Source organism: Aquarana catesbeiana, linkage group LG02 (assembly GCF_042186555.1).
Source record: "Aquarana catesbeiana isolate 2022-GZ linkage group LG02, ASM4218655v1, whole genome shotgun sequence".
NCBI classification, from domain to species: Eukaryota; Metazoa; Chordata; class Amphibia; order Anura; family Ranidae; genus Aquarana; species Aquarana catesbeiana.
Genome location: NC_133325.1, coordinates 81,566,474 through 81,590,613, shown reverse-complemented (window position 1 = coordinate 81,590,613; position 24,140 = coordinate 81,566,474). Strand labels below are relative to the sequence as shown.

At 42.0% G+C, this 24,140-nt stretch overlaps 1 protein-coding gene across 3 annotated transcripts in view; it reads right to left on the bottom strand.

Annotated features, from left to right (window-relative positions):
* Nucleotides 1-24,140, bottom strand: part of DYNC2H1 (dynein cytoplasmic 2 heavy chain 1) — a 669,732-nt gene that overhangs the window by 175,664 nt on the left and 469,928 nt on the right. For all 3 annotated transcript variants that reach the window (XM_073613106.1, XM_073613107.1, XM_073613108.1), the window contains one exon: nt 14,545-14,649. In XM_073613106.1, coding sequence (XP_073469207.1) covers nt 14,545-14,649 — 105 coding nt within the window. The remainder of the gene's footprint in view (nt 1-14,544; nt 14,650-24,140) is intronic.

Genomic DNA, 24,140 nt, shown 5'->3' with positions numbered 1-24,140 from the left:
CAGCAGGGATTGGGAAGCTGGTCAGAGTTGATGGGAAGATGGATGGAGCCAAATACAGGGCAATCTTAGAAGAAAGCCTGTTAGAGTCTGCAAAAGACTTGAGACTGGGGCAGAGAATCACCTTCCAGCAGGACAACAACCCTAAACATACAGCCAGAGCTACAATGGAATGGTTTAGATCAAAGCATATTTATGTGTTAGAATGGGCCAGTCAAAGTCCAGACCTAAATCCAATTGAGAATCTGTGGCAAGACTTGAAAATTGCTGTTCACAGACGCTCTCCATCCAATCTGACAGAGCTTGAGCTATTTTGCAGAGAAGAATGGGCAAAAATTTCACTCTTTAGATGTGCAAAGCTGGTAGAGACATCCCCAAAAAGACTTGCAGCTGTAATTGCAGTGAAAGGTGGTTCTACAAAGTATTGACTCAGGGGGCTGAATACAAATGCACGCCACACTTTTCACATATTTATTTGCAAAAATGTGGAAAACCATTTATCATTTTCCTTCCACTTAACAATTATGTTCCGCTTTGTGTTGGTCTATCACATAAAATGCCAATAAAATACATTTATGTTTTTGGTTGTAACATGACAAAATGTGGAAACGTTTAAGGGGTATCAATACTTTTTCAAGGCACTGTATGATATTATGTGAGGGACTGGCTGGCATGGTTGTGGATAATGACTATGTGTCATCTAAGGTTCTCACATGGTGAGGGGATACATTATTTGTGTTTGTTATGGAGAGGAAACGAAAAAGAGATGCTCAAGGCTTTCTCTCTCTCTGCTGTGAGTGCTGACAGAACACTAAAAAGGTACAAGTGCTGCCTGTTTGTTTTGGGGAACCAATGAGGGGAATCCTGTTACACATGGATTATTTTTAATTCCCATGCTACTAGCATTAGTAAATAGATAGGAAAGTATTTAATATTTACTTGTTTTAAACTTTTTTACATTTCTTCAAGCATTTCCTGGTTTCTTGCCTAGTCAAATGATGTCATACATCCGACGAGTCTTCAGGAGGGGGGGGGATTTTCTCAGCTAAGCACACTCACCTGTATGCATGCTTAAGCCAAGGACAGATGGATTCCAGGAAGTAAATGCTACATGAATCATCTGCCCTTACTCAAGATGGCCACATCCAGAAATGTTAGGGAGTTGTTTTTCAAAGTAATTTCTCATCACAATAAAGCATGGAGACAAGGTAAGAATAGGGGGGGGGGGTTGCTTTGAATATTAAAAATTCATTAAATTGTGTTTTTTGGTTTGTGGTGCTCAGATGCAGTGAAGATCTGCTTTAATTCAAGATAAATAGGGTTTCTTATAATAACCCAGGTGCTAAACTCAGTTATTTCCTTGCCCCAGCATACAGTATCCATGCGTTGATCCATTGTTTCCTATTTAATAGCACTAGTGGGTTCTCATTTTGAAAAAAATTTAAAAATTTAAAACAATGATAATTAGACTAGAGTTCTTTAATAAATCTGGATGCCCAAACACTTAGGCTCAGGTAATAAATCTGACTGCTCATGGCCAATTTTAGTTCATACTTCCTCTGACTACATATGAAAATGATAGAAGTTGCTCTTTATAGGACCGAATGAACAATTTGCTGTTATCAAGAGAAAAACACTTTTGCGTCATCTGTGCCTCAGTACTGCTTTAATATTCATGTCTGGCTCTCTCTGTTGGTCAATATCTCACACATTTTAACTTTTCCTAAAGGCTTTAGGGCCGTACTCTGCAAATCCCATCATAAGTTAAGAGTGATAATGGCAACAAACAGTATGTGAAAAGGATGCATATAAGCTTCTAGTGACCTTGTGGATAAAAACTTTCAAGCTTTCACACTGATTCACAGACAGCTCTCTTGTGCTTTGATGTTAAAATGTGGTATAAAAGGATTACAGTTGGAAAGAACTACTTTTAAATACTATTGTTACATGTTGATTCAATATGGAACACCACACCTGAGGAAGTCTTTTTTTTACCATGATAAATGTGGGGTCATTATAATTCGACCTCCACTCCACTGGTAGTTGGATTTTCTGAGGTTTAACTTACCTTAAAGTATAACTAAAGCCCAAACTATTTTTTTTTTCAAACATTTTTTTTCCCATTTTGACTAGAATGGGGAACTTTAAACACCTATCTATTTTGCCATCTGTGTTTCATATTTGGTCCTAACTCCTTGCCACTCTATCCGAAAAGGAAACAATTAAACATTGGGCTTTAGATGAGCTTTAATCCCTATTCAGGGGTTCTATATAATTTATTTTCACAATGCATTAATTTTGCACAACTCTTGTATATCAATTGCTTAGTGCTTTTGTTTTCAAAGATTGAATTATCTTGCTGGTTTACCATGTAATATATTTTAATATGCACTGGATTTTGTTATTTGCAATGCAAATTTCTAACCTAGTCTGGAGCTTGCTAAGAACGGCAACTGTGCATTCTTGCCATATACCAGCTATATTATACCTCTCCAATACATGCAAATATGTGTATTGTTTCTTTAAAATGCTGCAAATGAATAAAGAAATAAAATAAATGTGCTGCACTGAAATCCCAACCAATGGTATTAGCCTAGCCCAGTTCACCTGGAGATAAAGGGGGGGGGGGGGTTATTCAGTAGTTCTAACATACTTTCTGTCCTAGGGTGACAATACTGTTCCTCTAGTGCTGTCACCCTAGGACAGTAAGTGTGTCATGACTACAGAACACCCCCCTTATCTCCCTTATCTCCATAACACGGAGGGGGGGGGGGGGTGAGGTGCTCTCAAGTAGACTGAGCAGGGCTAATAACACTGATATTTCTTTTCAGCAGAGGATACATCCACAGGAATTTTGATGGTTATTGGATTTCTGATAGGATGAACAGGTGTTTTTTTCACTTATAGATAATAAATAATTCAATTTTTGTCTCATCCGGACATAACACCTTTTTCTATGTGGCCTTAGAATCTCCAAGGTGCGTTTAAGGTGGTCAGATGAGACTAAAATTGCATTATTTGGCCTCAAAACCAAGCGATATGCCTGGCGGACATATAATACAGCTCACTATCCAAATAACTCCATTCCTACAGTAAAGCATGGAGGTGGTAATATCCTGTTATGGGGGTGTTTCTCTGCAGCAGGGACTGGAGCACTTGTCAGGATAGAAGAAAAAATTGATGGAGCAAAATATCGTCAAATTCTTGAGGAACATCTGCTGCCCTCTGCCAGAATGTTGTCAATAGGAAGAAGTTTTACCATCCAACATGAAAATGACCCAAAGCACACAACAAAAATGAGCACACAGTGGTTGAAGGAGAAAAAGGTGAATGTCCTTCCATGGCCTAGTCAGAGCCCAGACTTAAACCCCATTGAAAATCTGTGGAATGAATAGAAGACTGCAGTCCACAAACGGCTACCATCAAATTTAACTGAACTTGAGCAGTCTTGCAAAGAACAGTGGGCAAATATTGCAAAGCCTAGATGCGCAAAATTAGTACAGACATATCCCAAAAGACTAAAAGCTGTAATTAAAGCAAAATGTGGTCCAACAAAATACTGAGATAAGGGGGTGATCTTTTTCCAACTCCGTGTTTCTGTTTTTTATTTATTTTAATTTTTTCTGACATGTTGGTGTTATAAATGTATGACCTAAAAGTGCAGCTCTAAATAAAATTAGCATGTGCAAAACACCATATATGACATAGTTTAAAACCTTTGAAGTGAACAGAAAATCCAATCAAAATATTATTCAATCCAAAAATGTCCTTATGCAAAAGTGCAAAATATATTATATTCATAAAGTGTAAAGTTCATAAATTGATCACTAAACTGCTCCTGTGCAAACAATTCATGCATGCCAGTGTCCAACACTGGATAGATCGATCCTGACGGCACAGTGCTCAGACATTCACCATTGTAACATCTTCACCATAAAATCAGATGGGGGCTTACCAGATCACCTTACTCAGGAAGATCATTTAGTGCTTATTGGGATCTCTGATCCTCAGATGGAAATCCGGAAATGTTCCCCGCCAGCCTCACTGTGTTCCCCTTATGGTGACAAGATGATCCAGCTCACCGTCTCAGATGAGATGGATGGATGAATCCTCAGAGTTAAAATGGGTAAAAAACAGGGAGACTCCTCATAGTGTAATATGGTCTCAACCGTTCTATTTTAAAATCAGTGCACTTACATATAAAAGTTCTTCCTGTAATGATGCTATATCCCATGCCAAAGTGATTCTCCAGCATAATTTGGTATCATTAGCAACACTAAAATTGAGCTTGATTCCAAAGTCTGTATCACTGACAAATTGGACAGCATTGGCCCCAATACAGAACCCTGGGGCAATTCACTCACATCTTTAACCACTTGCCAACTGGGCCAATTCTGACACTTCTCACGTACATTTAAAAATCTACACTTTTTTGCTAGAAAATTACTTTGAACAACCAAACATTATATACATTTAGTGCACACAAACAAAATATAATACCCAATTATGGTAAAATGTAAAAGATGATGCTACACTGAGTAAATAGATACCCAACATGTCACCCTTTAAAATTGTGTATACCCGTGGAATGGTGCCAAACTATGGTACCTAAAATTCTCCATAGGCCACGCTTTAAAATGACCAGTTTAGAGTTAAAGAGGAGGTCTGACAGTAGAATTATTGCTCTTGCTCTGACATTCGCGATATCTCACATGTGTGGTGCAATCACCGTTTACATATGCAAGTGCGACTTATGTATGCATTCGCATTTGCGCATGAGCACGAGGGGGACAAGTGCGCTTTAAAAAAAATGTTTTTATTATTTATTTTATCTAAAACTATTTTTTTACATGGTCTCTTTAATTTTTTTGTATTAACTTTATTGCCATCAAAAAGGATGAACAACATCGCTTGTGACTGCATGGGTATGACAGGTCCTTTTTATGGAGAGATCTGGGGTCAATTAGACCCCAAATCTTTCCTCTGGCCTCTAATGCAGCCGATCAGACACAGATCTGTCTGATCGGCTGCTTTCCTGGTCGCTAACGGATAGGTAAAGAGCCAAAACTGGAAGTGACTTAATCCTCCTTACTCCCAGTTTCTGGCATCACAGGGAGGGAGGAACGTCAGTGGGAGGACGCTGGCTGCAGTCCTCCCAAGCTCCACAATCATATGGAAGAGCCTGGGAAAGGCAGCGGCAGGAGGGGAGGACCCATTTCCACCGCCCACAGAAGTGATTGAGTGGCTGCTCAGCCACTCAAATTACTTCTGCCTAAAACAGAATCGCTGGCTGAAAATTCAGATACCAGGATAATGCCTGTAGCTGCAGGCATCCTCCCGGTATAACCACTGCAAGCCGAGGACATAATACGACATCCTACAGTCAGCAAGTGGTTTATTAAATGCCGTAGCAAAATCTAGATAAACTACATTCACTGGCTTCCACCATTACATTTCCTGCTTAATTCCTCAGAGAATAACAGGTTGGTCTGGCAAGAATGGTCTTTCATAAATCCATGGTGGTTGTCACTTATAATACCTCTGTCAAAGACAAATTTCTGTATTGGGTCCCTTACCATTCCCTCAAATATCTTACATACTACTGATGTTAGGCTGACTGGTCATCTGGACCTGGTGATTTGTTTACATTAAGTTTCTCTAGTCTTAGTTGTGCCTGATTTACTACCACAATATATACACCATTATCTTGATGACTGGAACTCCTTAGATGTACAGATTACAGATATGACCTCAACCAACCTTCACCAGTTGTTTACTTGTTCTAGGTCACTGTTTTAATACCATGATTCAGTCAGGCAACTATTTTTTTTTAAAGAAATGCAGCATTATCTGTATTTTTCTCAGCAGAGTTTTCATTGGTAAGCCCAGTCTGTGTTGTGCTTTAGCAGTTTCCGCTGTACTTGCCTCACAAATGTAATATGATCAAATTAAAGCTGATGTCCAAGTTAACTTTCACTTTAAATAGTTTTTTTGGGCCAAGATGGTCAAAACAAACTATTTCTTTCACTAAAATATGAGCCCACTGGGCGCACTGTATAAACTGTATGTAGCCTGTCTCACACCCCAAAACAAAATAGCATTGGGCTGAGTGGCGCTCAGCCATTCATAGGCAGCTTTGAATTCTGTCAAGGAAATAGTTTGTTTGGACCAGTGTATACCCAGTTAAGTGACTGGCCTCAGATGATATACAGAAATGAAACAAATCCTCCAACATAAGTTGTATCTGTTCAACTGCAGTCTTCTTTACGTGCTTAATTTATAACCCTTGTCTAATAGTTCAGAAATATGGGGATGGAGAGCTGAAGTTACACTCTGCAGAGCTCAGTGAGGAGAGCACTGAGAGCTGATTAGAGGGAAGAGACAAATCCTTCTTCACACAGCACACAGGCACAAAGCTGAGGCTGTCATCCTGCTGGAGATCCCTCTCCTGTCACCATTTTTTTCTTGGTGTCAGGAAAACTTATCAGAAGTGATTCATGCTGATAGCAGAGGAACGAAGCAGAAAACAGAAATTGCACTCAGTGCTCTTTATTGTGACAAGTAGCCACAATAGAGAGATATGCTTTGTTCATATTTCATGTCTGAGGTTTACAACCACTCTAAAGTGTGTTCCAGTGCAGTAATAGGATGATTTTGAGGGTATTTTATATATTTTAGTCAATTTACCATTAGTCATCTATTTCAACTCCAGAGATAAAACGATAATTCTCCCGCTCTACAAGACTCTGGCCTGGCTGCACCTAGAGTATGCTGTCCAGTTCTGGGCACCAGTCAGGAAGGGTGTATTGGAAATGGAGCGAGGACAAAGAAGGGCAATAAAACTAATAAAAGGTCTGGAGGACTTTAGTTATGAGGAAAGGTTGCGAGCACTGAACTTATTCTCTCTGGAGAAGAGATGGTTGAGAGGGGATATGCTTGCAATTTACAAATACCGTACTGGTGACTCCACAATAGGGATAAAACTTTTTTGCGGAAGGGCGTTTAACAAGACACGTGGCCACTATTAGAAGAAAAGAGGTTTAACCTTAAACTATGTAGAGGGTTCTTTACTGTAAGAGTGGCAAGGATGTGGAATTCCCTTCCACAGGCGGTGGTCTCAGCGGGAAGCATCGATAGTTTCAAAAAACTATTAGATAAGCACCTGAACAACCCACAACATACAGGGATATAGAATGTAATACTGACATATAATTAAACACATACAGTGCCTTGCAAAAGTATTCAACCCCCTTGGCATTTTTTGTGTTTGGTTGCCTCACAACCTGGAATTAACATGGATTGTTTGAGGATTTGCATCATTTAATTTACAGAACATGTCCACAACTTTAAAAAAGTTTTTTTTTTATTGTGAAGCAAACAACAAATAGGAAAAAATAACAGAAAAAGTCAATGTGCATAACTATTCACCCCCCTAAAGTCAATACTTTGTAGAGCCACCTTTTGCGGCTATCACAAGTCGCTTTGGATAAGTCTTTATGAGCTTGCCACATCTTACTACTGGGATTTTTGCCCATTCCTCCTTGCAAAACTGTTCCAGCTCCTTCAAATTGGATGGTTTGCGCGTGTGAACAGCAATCTTTAAGTCTGAACACAGATTTTCTATTGGATTGAGGTCTGGGCTTTGACTAGGCCATTCCAACACATTTACATGTTTCCCCTTAAACCACTCAAGTGCTGCTTTAGCAGTGTGTTTGGGGTCATTTTCCTGCTGGAAGGTGAACCTCCGTCCTAGCCTCAAACCACACACAGAGTGGTAAAGGTTTTGCTCAAGAACATCCCGGTATTTAGCACCATTCATCTTTCCCTCAACTCTGACCAGTTTCCCAGTCCCGACTGCTGAAAAACATCCCCACAGCATGATGCTGCCACCACCATGTTTCACTGTGGGGATGGTGTTCTTTGGGTGATGTGATGTGTTGGGTTTGCACCAGACATAGCGTTTTCTTTGATGGCAAAAAAAGTTCAAACTTAGTCTCATCAGAGCAGAGCACCTTCCTCCATACATTTTGGGAGTCGCCCACATGCCTTTTTTTTGCAAACTCAAAACATGCCCTTTTGTTTTTTTGCTGAAAGTAATGGTTTTCTTCTGGCCACTCTGCCATAAAGCCCAACTCTATGGAGCGTACGGCTTAATGTCGTTCTATGTACAGATACTCTAGTCTCTGCCGTGGAACTTTGCAGCTCCTCCAGGGTTACCTTAGGTCTCTGTGCTGCCTCTCTTATTAATGCCCTCCTTTTTTCTAACCTAACCCTGACTTGTACTTCTCAAGAACATTGTCCCTTACGTGTTTGGAGAGTTCCTTGGTCTTCATGGCAGTGTTTGGTTAGTGGTGCCTCTTGCTTAGGTGTTGCAGCCTTTGGGGCTGATGACAGATCATGTGACACTTAGATTGCACACAGGTGGACATCATTTCACTAATTATGTGACTTCTGAAGGTAATTGGTTGCACCAGAGCTTTTTATGGGCTTCATAACAAAGGGAGTGAATACATACGCACATGCCAATTATCAGTTTTTTATTTCTGAAAAATTATTTTATGTATATATTTTTCTAATTTTACTTCACCAAGTTAGACTAATATGTTCTGATCCATCACATATAATTCAGATTAAAAAAACATTGAACTAAAGGCTGTAATGTAACAAAATAGGTAAAAAGCCAAGAAGGGTGAATACTTTTGTAAGGCACTGTAGGTTGGACTTGATGGACTTGCGTCTTTTTTCAACCTCACCTACTATGTAACAGTCGGCATTTATTGACAGATATATACATAAAGATTAAGGATGAGCTCAGGCGTGTTCGCAAACAGCATGTGCAGAGCCCGACAGGAAGTCAGCACTGCACAGTGCTAATCACAGGCAGTGAGACATTTCCCGATCTCTGCAGCCGTGCATCGGGACAATGTCCCACAGCTTGTGATTAGTGCCAACTTCCTGGCGGGCTCTGCACGTGCTGTTTGCGAACACGCCTGAGCTCATCCTTATTAAAGACCAGGTGGAATTCATCCCAGGGAGACAGGGGCCAGATCAAATACGGAGAGCTATTGATGTCATATCACTGCTACGTTCACGTTGGGATGGGGGGCCCCTTAAGAGGGTTTTCTTTTGTCAATCGATTTACAGAAGGCCTTCGATACAGTGGAATGGCCACATTTATTTGAGGTTATGTCCAGGTGGGGCTTTGGGCACCATTTCCTAGGGATCCTTAGGGCTTTATATTCTAATCCAACGCACATGTGAGACTTCAGGGTCACTGAGCCATTTCCTATATCAAAAGGCACGAGACAAGGCTGTCCCTTGTCGCCCTTGATCTTCGCCATCGCAATTGGCAATTGGGATCAGGAGCCACCCAGACATCTATGGGGTTCAATGAGGCCCTCAGACTCATAAGTGTGCGCTATTTGCTGATGATTTATTACTCCTTGTCACATCTCCTTTAATTTCTACACCAAATATTCTGTTTTTACTAAATAAATTTGGGAAGACCTTGGGGTTACAAGTTAACTTATCTAAATCTATGCCACTCAACATCACGACTCCGACTTCCTAAGAGATTGAAAAACCATTTCCCTTTCCATTGGAGCTCAACTTCTCTCCCTTACTTGGGGGTCAACCTAACAGCTGATGTGGGACATCTATATAGTGCTAATTTCCCCACGACCTATAAAAAAACTGAGCTAGATACATGGTATAAATGTAATCTATTCTGGTTAGGTAGAGTTAATTCTGTCAAAATGACCCTACTGCTGAGGTTTTTTACCTCTTCAGATCACTACCTATCCCAATTCTAAAATCCCAATCCAAAGTCATCAAATTTGTTTGGGGCTCTAAAGGCCATCGAAGAACTAGGAGTGTTCTCTTCAGATTACGAACTCAAGGGGGCTTGGGCCTTCCAGATTTATGGAAGTACTACCAGGCAGCACAACCTGCCCAAATTTCCATAGTCTATGCATGATGTAATAGACCTGATTGGTTCAGTATGGAGAGACAATGCATTTCCAGACACTCCATAGATTTTCTCCTCTGGTGCCCCTCCAAAAGCAGACTGCCTATTTTAGCACCCACCCTTTCACACTCTATGGCTTTATGCGACTCGCTTTACTCTAATCACGCACGCACATCTGAACCGCCCATTAACCTACCTTTTCCAGAACTCTCAATTTCCACCAGGACACTATATTAGAGCTTTTCAGTGGTGGTTAAATAAAAGGCTGTTTAGGACAGCACACTTGTTCTCCTCTTTGGGCCCTTTATTTTTGAGCCATTGTGTCAGCAAGCTGAAGATGCCCCAATCAGAGAAATTCAGATTATCACAAATCCGTAATTTTTTTCTCTTTCTTTAAGGAAGACCACACCAAACCCGACCCACCAAGGATCATCCCATATGACCATTGGTGCTCTGGGATCATGGATCAGAGAGGGGGCATATCCCCTTTATTGGCAGAGACATCAGGGAAACCCTCATATGCTCTACTATGGGAACAGGACTTGGAAATAGACTGGGATACAGATACCTGGTATCATCGATTTGTACGGTCCTTTAAAGGTGTTGTAAATGTCTCCCTGGTAGAGACTAGTGTTAGAATTCTAACACGCTAGTATCATGTTCCTTCCCGCATAGCAAAGATCTACCTAGGAACGTCCCCCCTCTGTTTTAGGGGCTTTGGACATCTAGGCGATCTCTTCCAAACCTGGTGGCATTGTCCCTGCATAAGGGATTTCTGGAACAAGATTTTCCATTTGCTTCAGAAAGTTACAGGACTGGCAATCCCTAAATCACCCCTAATCACCCTACCAAAAAAGGTAGACAAGATACCCATATATACATTTCATATGCGTACGTGCGTTCCACGGACTCAGTGAGTAAACCAGAAGGAGGAATGTAGTACGCCGAGTTTATTACAATCTGTACCGAAGCACCTCCGGCATCTCCGGCTCTCAGTTAGAGTGACTCATTGAACTCTAATGCCGCGTACACACGAGCAGACTTTCCAGCATACTTGGTCTGTAGGCTCTGGCGGACTTTTTTTTCCCAAACGTCCGCCGTACCTAGATTTTAAACATGTTTCAAATCTTAGTCCGCCAGACTCGCCGGATTCTGTTCCTGACGGAAAGTCCGTTCATCTGTATGCTGGTCCGACGGACAGGGTATTGCATCTCACGCTCGCTGCAATAGAAAAAACTAATTTCCCTATTGCGGCAAGCGCGGGGCATCCCAGGCCCTTAGGTCTGGTATGGATTTTAAGGGGATTTTAAGGGGAACCCCCTACGCCGTTTTTTCGGCGTAGGGTCCCCCCTAAAATCTATACCAGACTCCGATCCGAGCACGTAGCCCGGCCGGTCAGGAAAGGGGGTGGGGACGAGCGAGCGCCCCCCTCCTGAACCGTACCAGGCTGCATGCCCTCAACATGGGGGGTGGGTGCTTTGGGGGAGGGGGGCGCCCTGTGGGGCCCCCCTCCCCCAAAGCACCTTGTCCCCATGTTGATGAGGACAAGAGCCTCTTCCCGACAACCCTGGCCGTTGGTTGTCAGGGTCTGCGGGTGGGGGGCTTATCGGAATCCGGGAGCCCCCTATAATAAGAGGGCCCCCAGATCCCGGCCCCCCACCCTATGTGAATGAGTATGGGGTACATGGTACCCCTACCCATTGACCTAGAGACAAAGTGTCAATAATAAAACACACTACACAGGTTTTTAAAATAATTCATTAGACAGCTCCGAGGGGGTCTTCCTCCGGCTTTGGGGGTCCCTCCGGTTCCTCTTCTCCCGGCGTCCGGTTGGTTCTTCTCTGCTCTGTCTGGCCTCTTCTCCCGGTGTTCCAGTTCTTCTGCCGGCTCCTCCGCTGTCTTCATGCCGCTCTTTTGCCAGCGGAGGCCCGGACTTCTGGCTTCTTCCCTCTTCTCTAGATGTTGACACGACGGTCTCTCCGGCTGGACTGCTCTCTGAGCGCTCCGCTGTGACTTATATAGGTGGAGAGCCCACCCCCTTATGCCGTCACAGTCCCTGGGCATGCTGGGACTGTGACGTTTTAGGGGGCGTGGTCACCGGGTGATGTTATATTGTGGTGGACACATTGGACACTTTTGACACATTTTTGGGACCAGTGACAATTATACAGCGATCAGTGCTGTAAAAATGTACTGATTACTGTATGTCACTGGCAGGGAAGGGGTTAACACTAGGGGGCGATCAAGGAGTTTAATTGTGCTCCCTAGGTGTGTTCTAACTGTGGGGCGGATGAGACTGACTAGGAGGAGACAGAGATCGGTGTTCACACATAGTATGAACATACGATCTGTCTTCTCTCCCCTGAGAGAACCGGGATCTGTATGTTTACACACACGGATCCCTGTTCTTGCTCTGTCATGAGCGATCGCAGGTGCCCGCCAGGCCCATGCATCGGCTCCGGCGGCGAGCCGCGGGCACCGCCAAAAGGCGCAACGATGTAAGGCAACGTTGTTTTGCCTAGGGGAGCCAACCTGCCGCGGTACAACTGCGGCGGCTGGTCAGGAAGGGGTTAAACTAATCTATCAATGGGTCCGCGCTTCAGACTATTAAAACACTGCTGCCCCCCCTGTGCAAGTAGGGAACACCTCAGTGATACCCCAAAAGGTTAAAGTCAGAAAATAGGGGATGGCGCTGTGTAAAAGACAGAGAGTGTAGATGTGAGTGTTTTAAAGTGACAGGTGCTTTAGTGCGTGGTACAATCCTACATAAATAGAAAAAATAAAATGTAGAATAAAAAATAATATAAAAAATGTGAATTGACCAAAAATCAATAGATATTATAAAGTGATAAATCCTTATTGAAATTGCAAGCAATTATAATCCCATACATTAAGCAACCTCAATCATTATCTTATCTAAATTATAGAGCATGTGTTAACAAATTCACTAAAAATGCAAAGTGACAAGTGTCAAATATAGAAAAATTTGGTTGTCAAATCACAGTGCAATAGGTAAGGACGTAGAGAGGAGACATTGTTGGAACTGGCAGCAGAGGAGTGGATGCCTGGCTGGGATCTGTGCTACAGCAAGGGGCAGTGAGTCCCTCTCCCCTCCTCAACGAGTGGTTCACCTGGATTTTGCTAAGTGGAAGGATACTGGCACCGGTGGGATCGGAGCGATTAAAGGCTGAGGATTAACATCACATGCTCATACCCCTGCAGGGGCAGGGAGCTCCGGTGAGTGCAATCAGATTGGGGGAAATAGCTAAGAGTTATTGCATGGATCTCCATTGACAAAGAAGAATCTTCTGGGAAATACGCTATACGATTTATTGCACTGCATATTGTATCACTATTATGAACTTTTATATTAAATAGCAGATGGGACTATATAAATTTCTTTTTATAAAATATATAAAAAAATTTTTTTGATACATATATTTTTTTTGATACACAGTTTTTGATATAATTTTTTATATATAATAGATTGATTTTAATTTTTAACCTTTTTTTGCACATAATTGCACTGTGAGTATTGCACTGTGGTTTGACAACCCAATTTTTCTATATTTGACACTTGTCACTTTGCATTTTTAGTGAATTTGTTAACACATGCTCTATAATTTAAATAAGATAATGATTGAGGTTGCTTAATGTATGGGATTATAATTGCTTGCAATTTCAATAAGGATTTATCACTTTATAATATCTATTTATTTTTGGTCAATTCACATTTTTTATATTATTTTTTATTCTACATTTTATTTTTTCTATTTATGTAGGATTGTACCACGCACTAAAGCACCTGTCACTTTAAAACCCTCACATCTACACTCTCTGTCTTTTACACAGCGCCATCCCCTATTTTCTGACTTTAACCGGAAGGGGTTAAACGGCTGTGCCAGCAGGAGACCTTCTGGATATACTCTTTAAGTCCTCTCTCGCCAGGGGGGCTCAACGAAGAGAGGGACCAAACTGCCGTCTCAGTTCGCCACGGTGATCTGAGCAGGAATTAAAAGTGAGTACCTGTCAAAACCAGGTACCAGCTCCTCCCCAAAAAGTGCCAAATGTGGCAGTGGAGGTGGGGAGGGTGCAAACAAGCGGACTCTTTTGGGTGGAACTCCACTTTAAAAGACTTATGGATATGGCACTTTGTATATAGGAAATTTAAAGCATATCTAAACTATGCATTAAGCCAGAAACTTTTCTTGTATTGGATAGAGTGAGAAAGCGTTGAACCCCTATCCAGTTTTTATCGCTGCTCGAGTCCTCGCTGGGGAGACCTCCAAGCATTATCGCTGGGCCAGAAACTGATGCAACGCACTCCAAAATTTTACAGTAGATGAAGAGAAATTTTCCAATGGGAATGCTTTATAAGTGAAAATATTTCCTCCCATTTCCCCAACAGGACAAAGAAAAAAAAAAAAAAAAAACTGAAAGGGGTACTAACTATTCCCCGCTGTATCCCATCCTAAGATAAAAACAATTTTTCCTAAGATATTCTTTAACACAGTTTGTTATATAATATAATAGTGTCTGCTTCAAGCTATTAGGACAAACTATTACTTTATAGCAGGTACCTGTGAGCTTATCATGCGCTGTGATGAACGTGCAATATTGGCGGGAAGACCAAAGAAAGCAGGCTTATCATCCTCTGGGAGACTTTCAATCACATTGCGATAGTCCTGTAGGAAAATAGAATAATGAGCAGATTCGTTTTTTCAGTTCATTCAGATATCACGCAAAAAAAAGTCCAACAAGTATGATAGACGACTGAAAAATATACTGTAGTTAGTGGAAAAAATCCCAAAGCTTGCTAGAGAACCTGACCTTTGAATAAACAATTGTATATATATATATATATATATATATATATATATATATATATATATATATATATATATATATATATATATATATATATATATATATATATATATATATAAAATATAATATAAGTTGTGCTCATAAGTTTGCATACCCTGGTAGAATATATGAATCTTGGCCATTTTTCAGAGAATATGAATGATTACACAAAAACTTTTCTTTCACTCATGTTTAGTGTTTGGCTGGAGTCATTTATTATCAATCAAGCGTATTTACTCTTTTTAAATCATAATGACAACAGAAACTACCCAAATGACCCTGATCAAAAGTTTACATACCCCAGTTCTTAATACCCTTTATCATCAATAACAGCTTGAAGTCTTTTGTGTTATTTGTGGATGAGGCTCTTTATCTTCTTAGATGGTAAAGCTGCCCATTCCTTTTGGCAAAAAGCCTCCAGTTCCTGTAAATTCTTGGGCTGTCTTGTATGAACTGCACGTTTGAGATCTCCCCAGAGTGGCTCAATGATATTGAGGTCAGGAGACTGAGGTGGCCACTCCAGAACCTTCACTTTATTCTGCTGTAGCCAATGACAGGTTAACTTGGCCTTGTGTTTTGGATCATTGTCATGTTGGACTGTCCAAGTACATCCCATGCACAGCTTCCCGGCTAATGAATGCAAATGGTCCTCCAGTATTTTTTGATAACATACTGCATTCATCTTGCCATCAATTTTGACCAAATTTCCTGTGCCTTTGTAGTACACACATCCCCGAAACATCAGCGATCCACCTCTATGTTTTACAGTAGGAATGGTGTACCTTTCATCATAGGCCCTGTTGACTCCTCTCCAAATGTAGCGTTTATGGTTGTGGCCAAAAAGCTCAATTTTGTTCTCATCACTTCAAATGACTTTGTGCCAGAAGGTTTGAGGCTTGTCTCTGTGCTGTTTGGCGTATTATAAGCCGGATACTTTGCGGCATTTGTGTAGTAATGGCTTTCTTCTGGCGACTCGATCATGCAGCCCATCTTTCTTCAAGTGCCTCTTTATTGTGCATATTGAAACAGCCACACCACATGTCTTCAGAGAGTTCTGTATTTCATCTGAAATTATTTGTGCTTTTTCTTTGCATCCCAAACAATTTTCCTGGCAGTTGTGGCTGAAATTATAGTCGGTCTACCTGACCGTGGTTTGGTTTTAACAGAGCCCCTCATTTTCCACTTCTTGATTAGAGTTTGAACACTGCTGATTGGCATTCTCAATTCCTTTGATATCTTTTTATATCCCTTTCCTGTTTTATAGAGTTCAACTACCTTTTCCTGCAGATCCCTTGACAATTATTTTGCTTTCCCCATGACTCAGAATCCAGAAACGTCAGTGCAGCACTGGATGAAAGATGCAAGGGTCTGTCAAAAGTCCAGAAACAAATTGGCCTTTTATACACACACACTAATTACAAGCAAACAGATCTCAGGTGAGGATGGTTACCTTTAATAGCCATTCAAACCCCTTTGTGTCAACTTATGTGCATGTTATCAGGCCAAAATCACCAGGGTATTGGGTCATTTGGGTAGTTTATTGTCATTATGATTTAAAAATTGATTGATTGATAATAAATGGCTTCAGCCAAACACTAACCGTGAGTGAAAGAAAAGATTTTGTGTTATCTCTCATATTCTCTGAAAAATGGCTAAGATATCATAAATTCTACCAGGGTATGTAAACTTATGAGCACAACTGTATGTATGTGTATATATATATATATATATACACACACACACACACACACACACACACACACACACATATATATATATATATATATATATATATATATACACACACACACACACACACATACACACACACAGACAGCACTTTATTTCTTAGGATTAGGAGACAATTTTACCTGCATGAGGATATTCTCAGAAACAGTCAGTGAGTAAAAGATACTTGGCACAAACAGTTGGATTAGAGGAGGAGAAAGCAGTGTGCTTTACGATATGCAAATTTGGCTGCACTCTACACCACACCTTCTGCTAACACACCATTTCTCCATATATATTAGTATATACTGTATATATACACCGATAATAACATTATGACAATTGACATGCAAAGGGAATAACATTAATTATCTTCTTATAATGGCATCTGAAAGTGGATGGGATACAGTGCATCCAGAAAGTATTCACATCGCTTCACTTTTTCCACATTTTGTTATGTTACAGCCTTATTCCAAAATGGATTAAATTCATTTTTTTTCCTCAAAAACAATACCCCATAATGACAACGAGAAAGAAGTTTGAAATCTTTGCAAATCAGAGGCTCATGCGTGGCAGCTCGTCGGATGGACACCTAACCCGAGAGCTCCTCACCGCTCCGGCCACAATACACCCTGCAGCGCCGCTCACAGCGCAGAGCCCCGGCCGATAACTATCCCTGCGGATAGGGGACACATCCAGGAACCCCAGGATGGCGGGGAGTTCGGCCAGGAGAGACCCATCCACAGCTTTATCCTCCGGCCCGGGACCCACGGCCTCAGCCAAGATGGCGCCGGCAGACATGGAAGCCAGCTCTGCAGGGCCGGCCGGCCCCACAGTAAGTACTCACTATCGTGGATACCTTTCTCCTATCTCCACTGAGTCCCTGATCAGCAGGACCCTGGATGATATGCCCCTCTCCCCCATGGAAGACTTCATGGCAACCCCAGAGGCAGGCAAAGCATGCACACAGGGCTTACCATCCACGCCTCAGGACTTTTCTGCTATGATGGCAATGTTTGCTACAATGCTATCCAGGGGTCTCTCACAGACTGCCAACCAAATCACTACTGCCATCCATGCTGACTTACAGCAATTAGGGACAAGAATCGAAACAATAAGAATCAAAGCAGACCAAACTGTGACTAGAGTGAACCAGAACACAGCCGGAATTCAAGATTTACAAGACCAGCTCGAGAACGCATTATCCAAAATTGACGATCTCAAAAATCGTTCGAGAAGATATCATTTCCGCATCAGAGGAGTCCCTGAATCCCTCAAAGACACCGATCACATTGTGAGATCATTTATTAAGGAACTCATCCCCAGCATCCCAGACCACCGCCTTGAAATGGACCGCGCTCACAGAGCTCTACAACCCCCCCGCCAAGATGGCCTCCCAAGAGATATCATAGTTAAACCTCACTTCTTCAAAGTAAGAGGAGGTGATGCAACGCTCCCGTGCTGAAGGGGCCCTAACGTTCCAAGGCCACCCCATACAAGTTTTTGCAGACTTATCACCACTCACCATACAAAAAAGAAGATCATGCCTGTTGGTACTTAACCAGAAAGCGATCACCTACAGATGGTCCTTCCCCTTTCGCCTATCATTCGCCTTCAACAACAAACCGTACAGCTTCTCTTCGTTTTTGGAGGGGGAAAAACTCCTGTTTCAGCTGGGTCGGAACCAGGAACCAGAGTCGATGCTTTCCAGCAGGGGTCCCATCTCATCCTCCAAGAGACCACCCCCATCCAGCCCCATCGCTCTCATGTGGCAGAAGCACCTGTCCAAAAAATTCAAGGAATGCAGGCACCCCTAACCAAAGCTTTAGGCCCGGGTACTGCTTGGACTCGCTTTTCCCATTATTCGATCCATCCGGATCCTCTGAGGAACACTTTTTCTCCGTTACCTGATGGCTATGCCAGACGTAGCACCTCTTACCCCGACTACATAGTCGAGATTTATGGAACGTTTGCTCCTGTATGAGGAATTTCTTCTTCTTTTTTTTGTCCACGAAAATGTTCTTGTTCTGGTTGACTTTGGAAAAAATGTTTTAGTTAATCTGGTTTTGTTCTTCTGTTGCAATACATATAGACACCCACAAAGATGTACAACACATTTGTGTGCTCAGCACCCCTTTCACCGTCTGATCAACCATATAGTATTAGATCAGAGTTTATGGAGATCTTTTCTCCCCCAGACAATATACTTAACCTACTATTGTTTCCGTTTGTTGGCGGGCTCCTCCTACGCTCCTGAGTCTTTCCAAAATGGCCCCCGTTATAGGGACCATGGATGGCTCGGCAGTTTGGGAGGACCTCTCCCATCGAGTATACTGTTAGGGGCCCTGCCCGCATACACTAAAATGTTTAGGTTCTGGGAGGCGGCTGAAGCGGATGCCCTGCGCCTCTGCTTGTCTCTGACTGAGAAGAGTATTCATTTCTCTTCTCAGACGGTGATTGTTGACCCCCCAGATCTTGGGGAGGGGCTTGTTCTTTTATTTTTTTGTTTTGTTTTAAATCAAAAGAATGTTGGTTTGTGAGAATGGGTTCTCACGTGCCACTAGGGTTTGGGCAATTATTTTCCACCCGTTATTTGATGTTAACGTGTTTTCTGTCTCATGCTTCCTCCTAGATGGTCTTCATCTTCTTTCTTCATCCTTCGTTCTTCCTTCTCTCCTCCCCTGAAGGTCACCTAGAAGTCCATTCACTTCCAAATTGGAGGTATTCGGGTGCTTTGCACAAGGTAAGTCCCACTCACTCATGGTGGATACCCCCTCCTCTGATCCATGCACGTAAATGATACGAAACCACCACTAACACGCATAGTATTACATAATGCTCAAGGAATTAACTCTCCTGTAAAAAGGAGAAAACTCTTCAAACTTTATCATTCCCAAAAATCTGATATCCTTATGCTCCAGGAGACCCACTTCCCCAGATCTTACAACCCATCTTTTCTTCACCAACACTTCCCCCAATTTTATCTCTCCAATGCGGAGAATAAAACAAAAGGGGTGGCCATCTGTTTTTCCAAACATTTTTCATTCTTAAGGGATCCCTCAGGCAAAAACATGGGAAAGGGCAGCATTGATGGAACGCTATATTCTTTTGTCTCATACTATTCCAAGAATAAGGCGCAAGACAAATATTTTCCCTCAATGATGCAGTCTCTCACATGTCAACTGGAAGGAATCATCATTCTCGGAGGAGACTCGAATATAGCGTTTGATCTGGCCCTAGACAAATCAGGATCACGCCGGCCACATTCCAGGCGTCCCCCCAAAACATAGTTTAAAAATTGCCAAACTCCTCTTTGATTCAAGGCTAGTTGACATCTGGAGGAAACTTGACCCCCGTACCAAAGATCATACTCATTACTCTGCCCCGCACCAGACCTATGCCAGGATAGATCATGTTTTCCTCCAAGCGACACAAATTCCCCTTGCGGTAAAATCTTCTATCAAAGAATCACCTATCTCAGATCACCCCATGGTCACTCTCGCAATACGCCAAGCCAATGACACCAAAAAAGAATTTAAATGGCGACTTAACGAAACGTTACAAAGTAATCCGGTCCAATGCACCCTGCTAGCGAAGGAACTCAAAGAATGACACGGAGCCAATCTCCCCAGCTACTCTATGGGCAGCCCACAAGGCAGTAATGAGGGGCAAAATCATCCAGCTTTCTTCCCGTATTAAAAAAGAACACCGAGCCGAGATTGAGAGACTTACTAAAGAATACCAGGAATCTTGTAAGTGTAACAAACGTGAACACACTCAGTCCGATCAACAAAAACTAGAAGCAGACAGGCTGAGGCTCAACCTGGCCCTCACTACGGAGGCTGAGAAGCAAGTTTTACTCTCAAAAAGATAAGATTGGGTCCAAATTAGCCGCCAAGCTTTTTCCCAAACCTCGTCAGTTGGCATTCCCCAAAATCCAATTACCGTCATGACTTCTATGCTTCCTTTATAGAAAAAACGAATCAGGCCCCAACTCCCACCTTGAGGTATTTCTTGACTCCATCTCTCTTCCCAAACTTTCAACGGATCACATTGATCTATTAGAACAACCCATTACTTCCAAAGAAATCACAAGAAAGACAAAACCCACAAATTTGAACTGATTTGGGAACCCTGGGCTAAATACGTAGGGATACCGATACTTCCAGGTTAGCGGATATCCCCGAATAATCCAGCATGCGCTAGGTGACCTTCCTTTCCTTACCTCCTGCTGATACTACTCGACTTTTTGTTGCTCATTTTTCTTTTCTTTTCCCCTCTCTCTTGCCTTCCTTCTTCTTTTTAACATGGCGATGAAGCATCTCTACTGGCTCATTGGATACAGGTGCAAGTTGGCCGAGAAATTTTTTTTTTCCTCTTTTTATTTTTTTTAATTTTAATTGCATTGTTGAATGCAGAGGCTAAGGCCGGAATGCATGGAACCCAGAGACGATCGCCCAATAACATTCCGACCTGATTGTTTAATCTATGACTACGTTTTGCACCATAGCCACCACTATGAAAACCTAAAGGGCAGAACAGGGCAGACATGATTCTCCCATTCTAGCGACCATTTTATAATCTAGAGGATTTATCAGGGTCCGTCCTCTCCACAGTGAGTTTCCCTTGGGGTGGAGAGACGTCCTCACCTGGTCAATCAACCTCTTTTTCAAGCACTAGTTTTACTTTTGTTCTCTTGATCTGGAATGTTTTCCTGCTGTTACAGGTCAGCGGGCTCAAACAATCTAGTCTCCCTGGTCGCCCTTGGACCCCAAGTAATTTCTTCACGGGGTTAGTTTGTCTTATACCTCTGCTATCACTGAATACCTGTATCTCTTCAGTTCTCTCACTTGACAGATCATACCTAGTTTTGAATGTAACCTGTATTTTTATATGCAGTAAAACCAATAAAAGTATTGAAAAGAAATCTTTGCAAATGTATTAAAAATAAAAAATGAAAAAAATCACATGCACTTAATTATTCCTGGCCTTTCCCATGATACTTAAAATTGAGCTCAGGTGCATCCTGTTTCCACTGATCATCCTTGAGATGTTTCTACAACTTGATTGGAGTCCACCTGTGGTAAATACAGTTGATTGGACATGATTTGGAAAGGCACACACCTGTCTATATAAGGTCCCACAGTTAGGCCCCTTTCACACATGTGCGACTTCAAAGTGGCGCGATTTTACCGCGATTTTGCGCCCACGATTTTACCGCGGATTGGGATCAGTACTACTTTGTACGACTGTGCCACAACTTTGGCATTAACCAATGAAAACATACATGGTGGGAGGCAATTCCTTTTCCTATTCAGGTACAATTTGCATGCTACTTGAGGGCTTAACATTGAGGTCTATGGACATCAACTCACATGGAAGTCGGACCAAAGTAGTGCAGGGACTACTTTGAAGTTGGCACGACTTAAAGTCGCGCCAATATGAATGGTAGTCATTGAAAATCATGGAGAATAACTTGTCATGCGATTTTGCAGTACAAATTCGTGGGACAAGTCGTATAAGTGTGAAAGGGGCCTTAACAGTGGCCAGAGCACAAACCAAGCCATGAAGTCCAAGGAATTGTCTGTAGACCTCCGAGACAGGATTGTATTGAGGCACAGATCTAGGGAAGGGTACAAAAAAATGTCTGCAGCATTGAAGGTCCCAATGAGCACAGTGGCCTCCATCATCTGTAAATCAAAGAAGTTTTGAACCACTAGGACTCTTCATAGAGCGGGCCGCCCAGCTAAACTGAGCAATCGGAGGAGGTGACCAAGAACCTGATGATCACTCTGACAGAGCTCCAGTGTTTTTCTGTGGCGAGAGGAGAACCTTCCAGAAGAGCAACCCTCTCTGCAGCACTCCACCAATCAGGTCTGTATGGTAGAGTGGCCAGACGAAAGCCCCTCCTCAGTAAAAGGCACATGATAGCCTGCCTGGAGTTTTCCAAAAGGCACCTGAAGGACTCTCAGACCATGGTATTGAGGTATGCATGTTCATACCTCAATACTATAAATAATAACATATTACATTTTTCACTCCAGCAGTATATAATGAGTTTGGAAATTGTAGAGAAATCCTTAACTAATGCATTGCAATTAACTACACCCATTCGATTTTAGACGACTAATATTAGTTTGTCGACTAAAATGTACTGGAGATTTTAGTCGACTAAAACATAGGACATTTTAGTCAACTAAAATGTACTGGAGATTTAGTTGACTAAATACGACTAAAACTAAAACAACTGCAGAAGACTAAAATGGGACTAAAACTAAAATGCCATTTTAGTTCTAAGACTAAAACTAAATCGAAATTTGCTGCCAAAATTAACACTGCTGGTCTGATGAAACAAAGACTGAACTCTTTGGCCTGAATGGCAAGCATCATATCTGGAGAAAACCAGGCACCGCTCATCACCTGGCCAATACCATCCCTACAGTGATGCACGGTAGTGGCAGCATCATGCTGTGGGGATGTTTTTCAGCAGCAGGAACTGGGAGACTAGTCAGGATCCAGGGAAAGATGAATGCAGCAATGTACAGAGACATCCTTGATGAAAACCTGCTCCAGAGCGCTCTGGATCTCAGACTGAGGTGAAGGTTCATCTTCCAACAGGACAACGACCTTAAGCACACAGCCAAGATAACAAATGAGTGGCTACTGGAAAACTCTGTCAATGTCCTTGAGTGGTCCAGCCAGAGCCCAGACTTGAACCCAATTGAACATCTCTGGAGAGATCTGAAAATGGCTGTGCACCGACTCTCCCCATCCAACCTCATGGAGCTTGAGAGGTCCTGCAAAGAAGAATGGGAGAAACAGCCCAAAAATAGGTGTGCCAAGCTTGTAGCTTCATACTCAAAAATGTATGTATATGTGATTTTTAATTTAATACATTTGCAAAGATTTGAAACAAACTTCTTTCACATTGTCATTATGGGGTATTGTTTGTATAATTTTGAGGACAATAATGAATTTAATCCACTTTATACTTTAATACTTTCCGGATGCACTGTATATACAGTGTTCAGCATAAATAAGTACACCCCTTTTGAAAAGTAAGATTTTCATTTTAATAAATTCAATGAACACAAAAATAATTTCCAAAATTTTGACAAAACTGAGTTTTATAGAACATTTGTTTGATGCTCAACTTGTCTCTTCAGAATTCCCCCATAGGCGTTTCCTGATCGGGTTCAGATCAGTGACATACTTACCACTGAATCACTTTGACCCTGTTCTTCTTCAGAAATGCAACAGTGGCCTTAGGTGTGTGTTTTGGATCATTGCCATGTTGGAAAAGGGCATGAAGTGATGGTAGCATCTTCTCTTTCAATATAGAGCAGTACATCTATGAATTCATGATACCATCAATAAAATGCAGCTCCCCGACACCAGCAGCACTCATGCAGCCCCACAGAAGGACACTGCCACCACCATGTTTCACTGTAGGCACCATGTATTTTTCTTTGCACCTTTGCGACACCATACAGTTTTGGAGCCATCATTTACAAAAACATTTACCTTGATCTCATCACTCCAGAGTACAGAGTCCCAGTAGTCCTCTTTTTCAGCATGGACC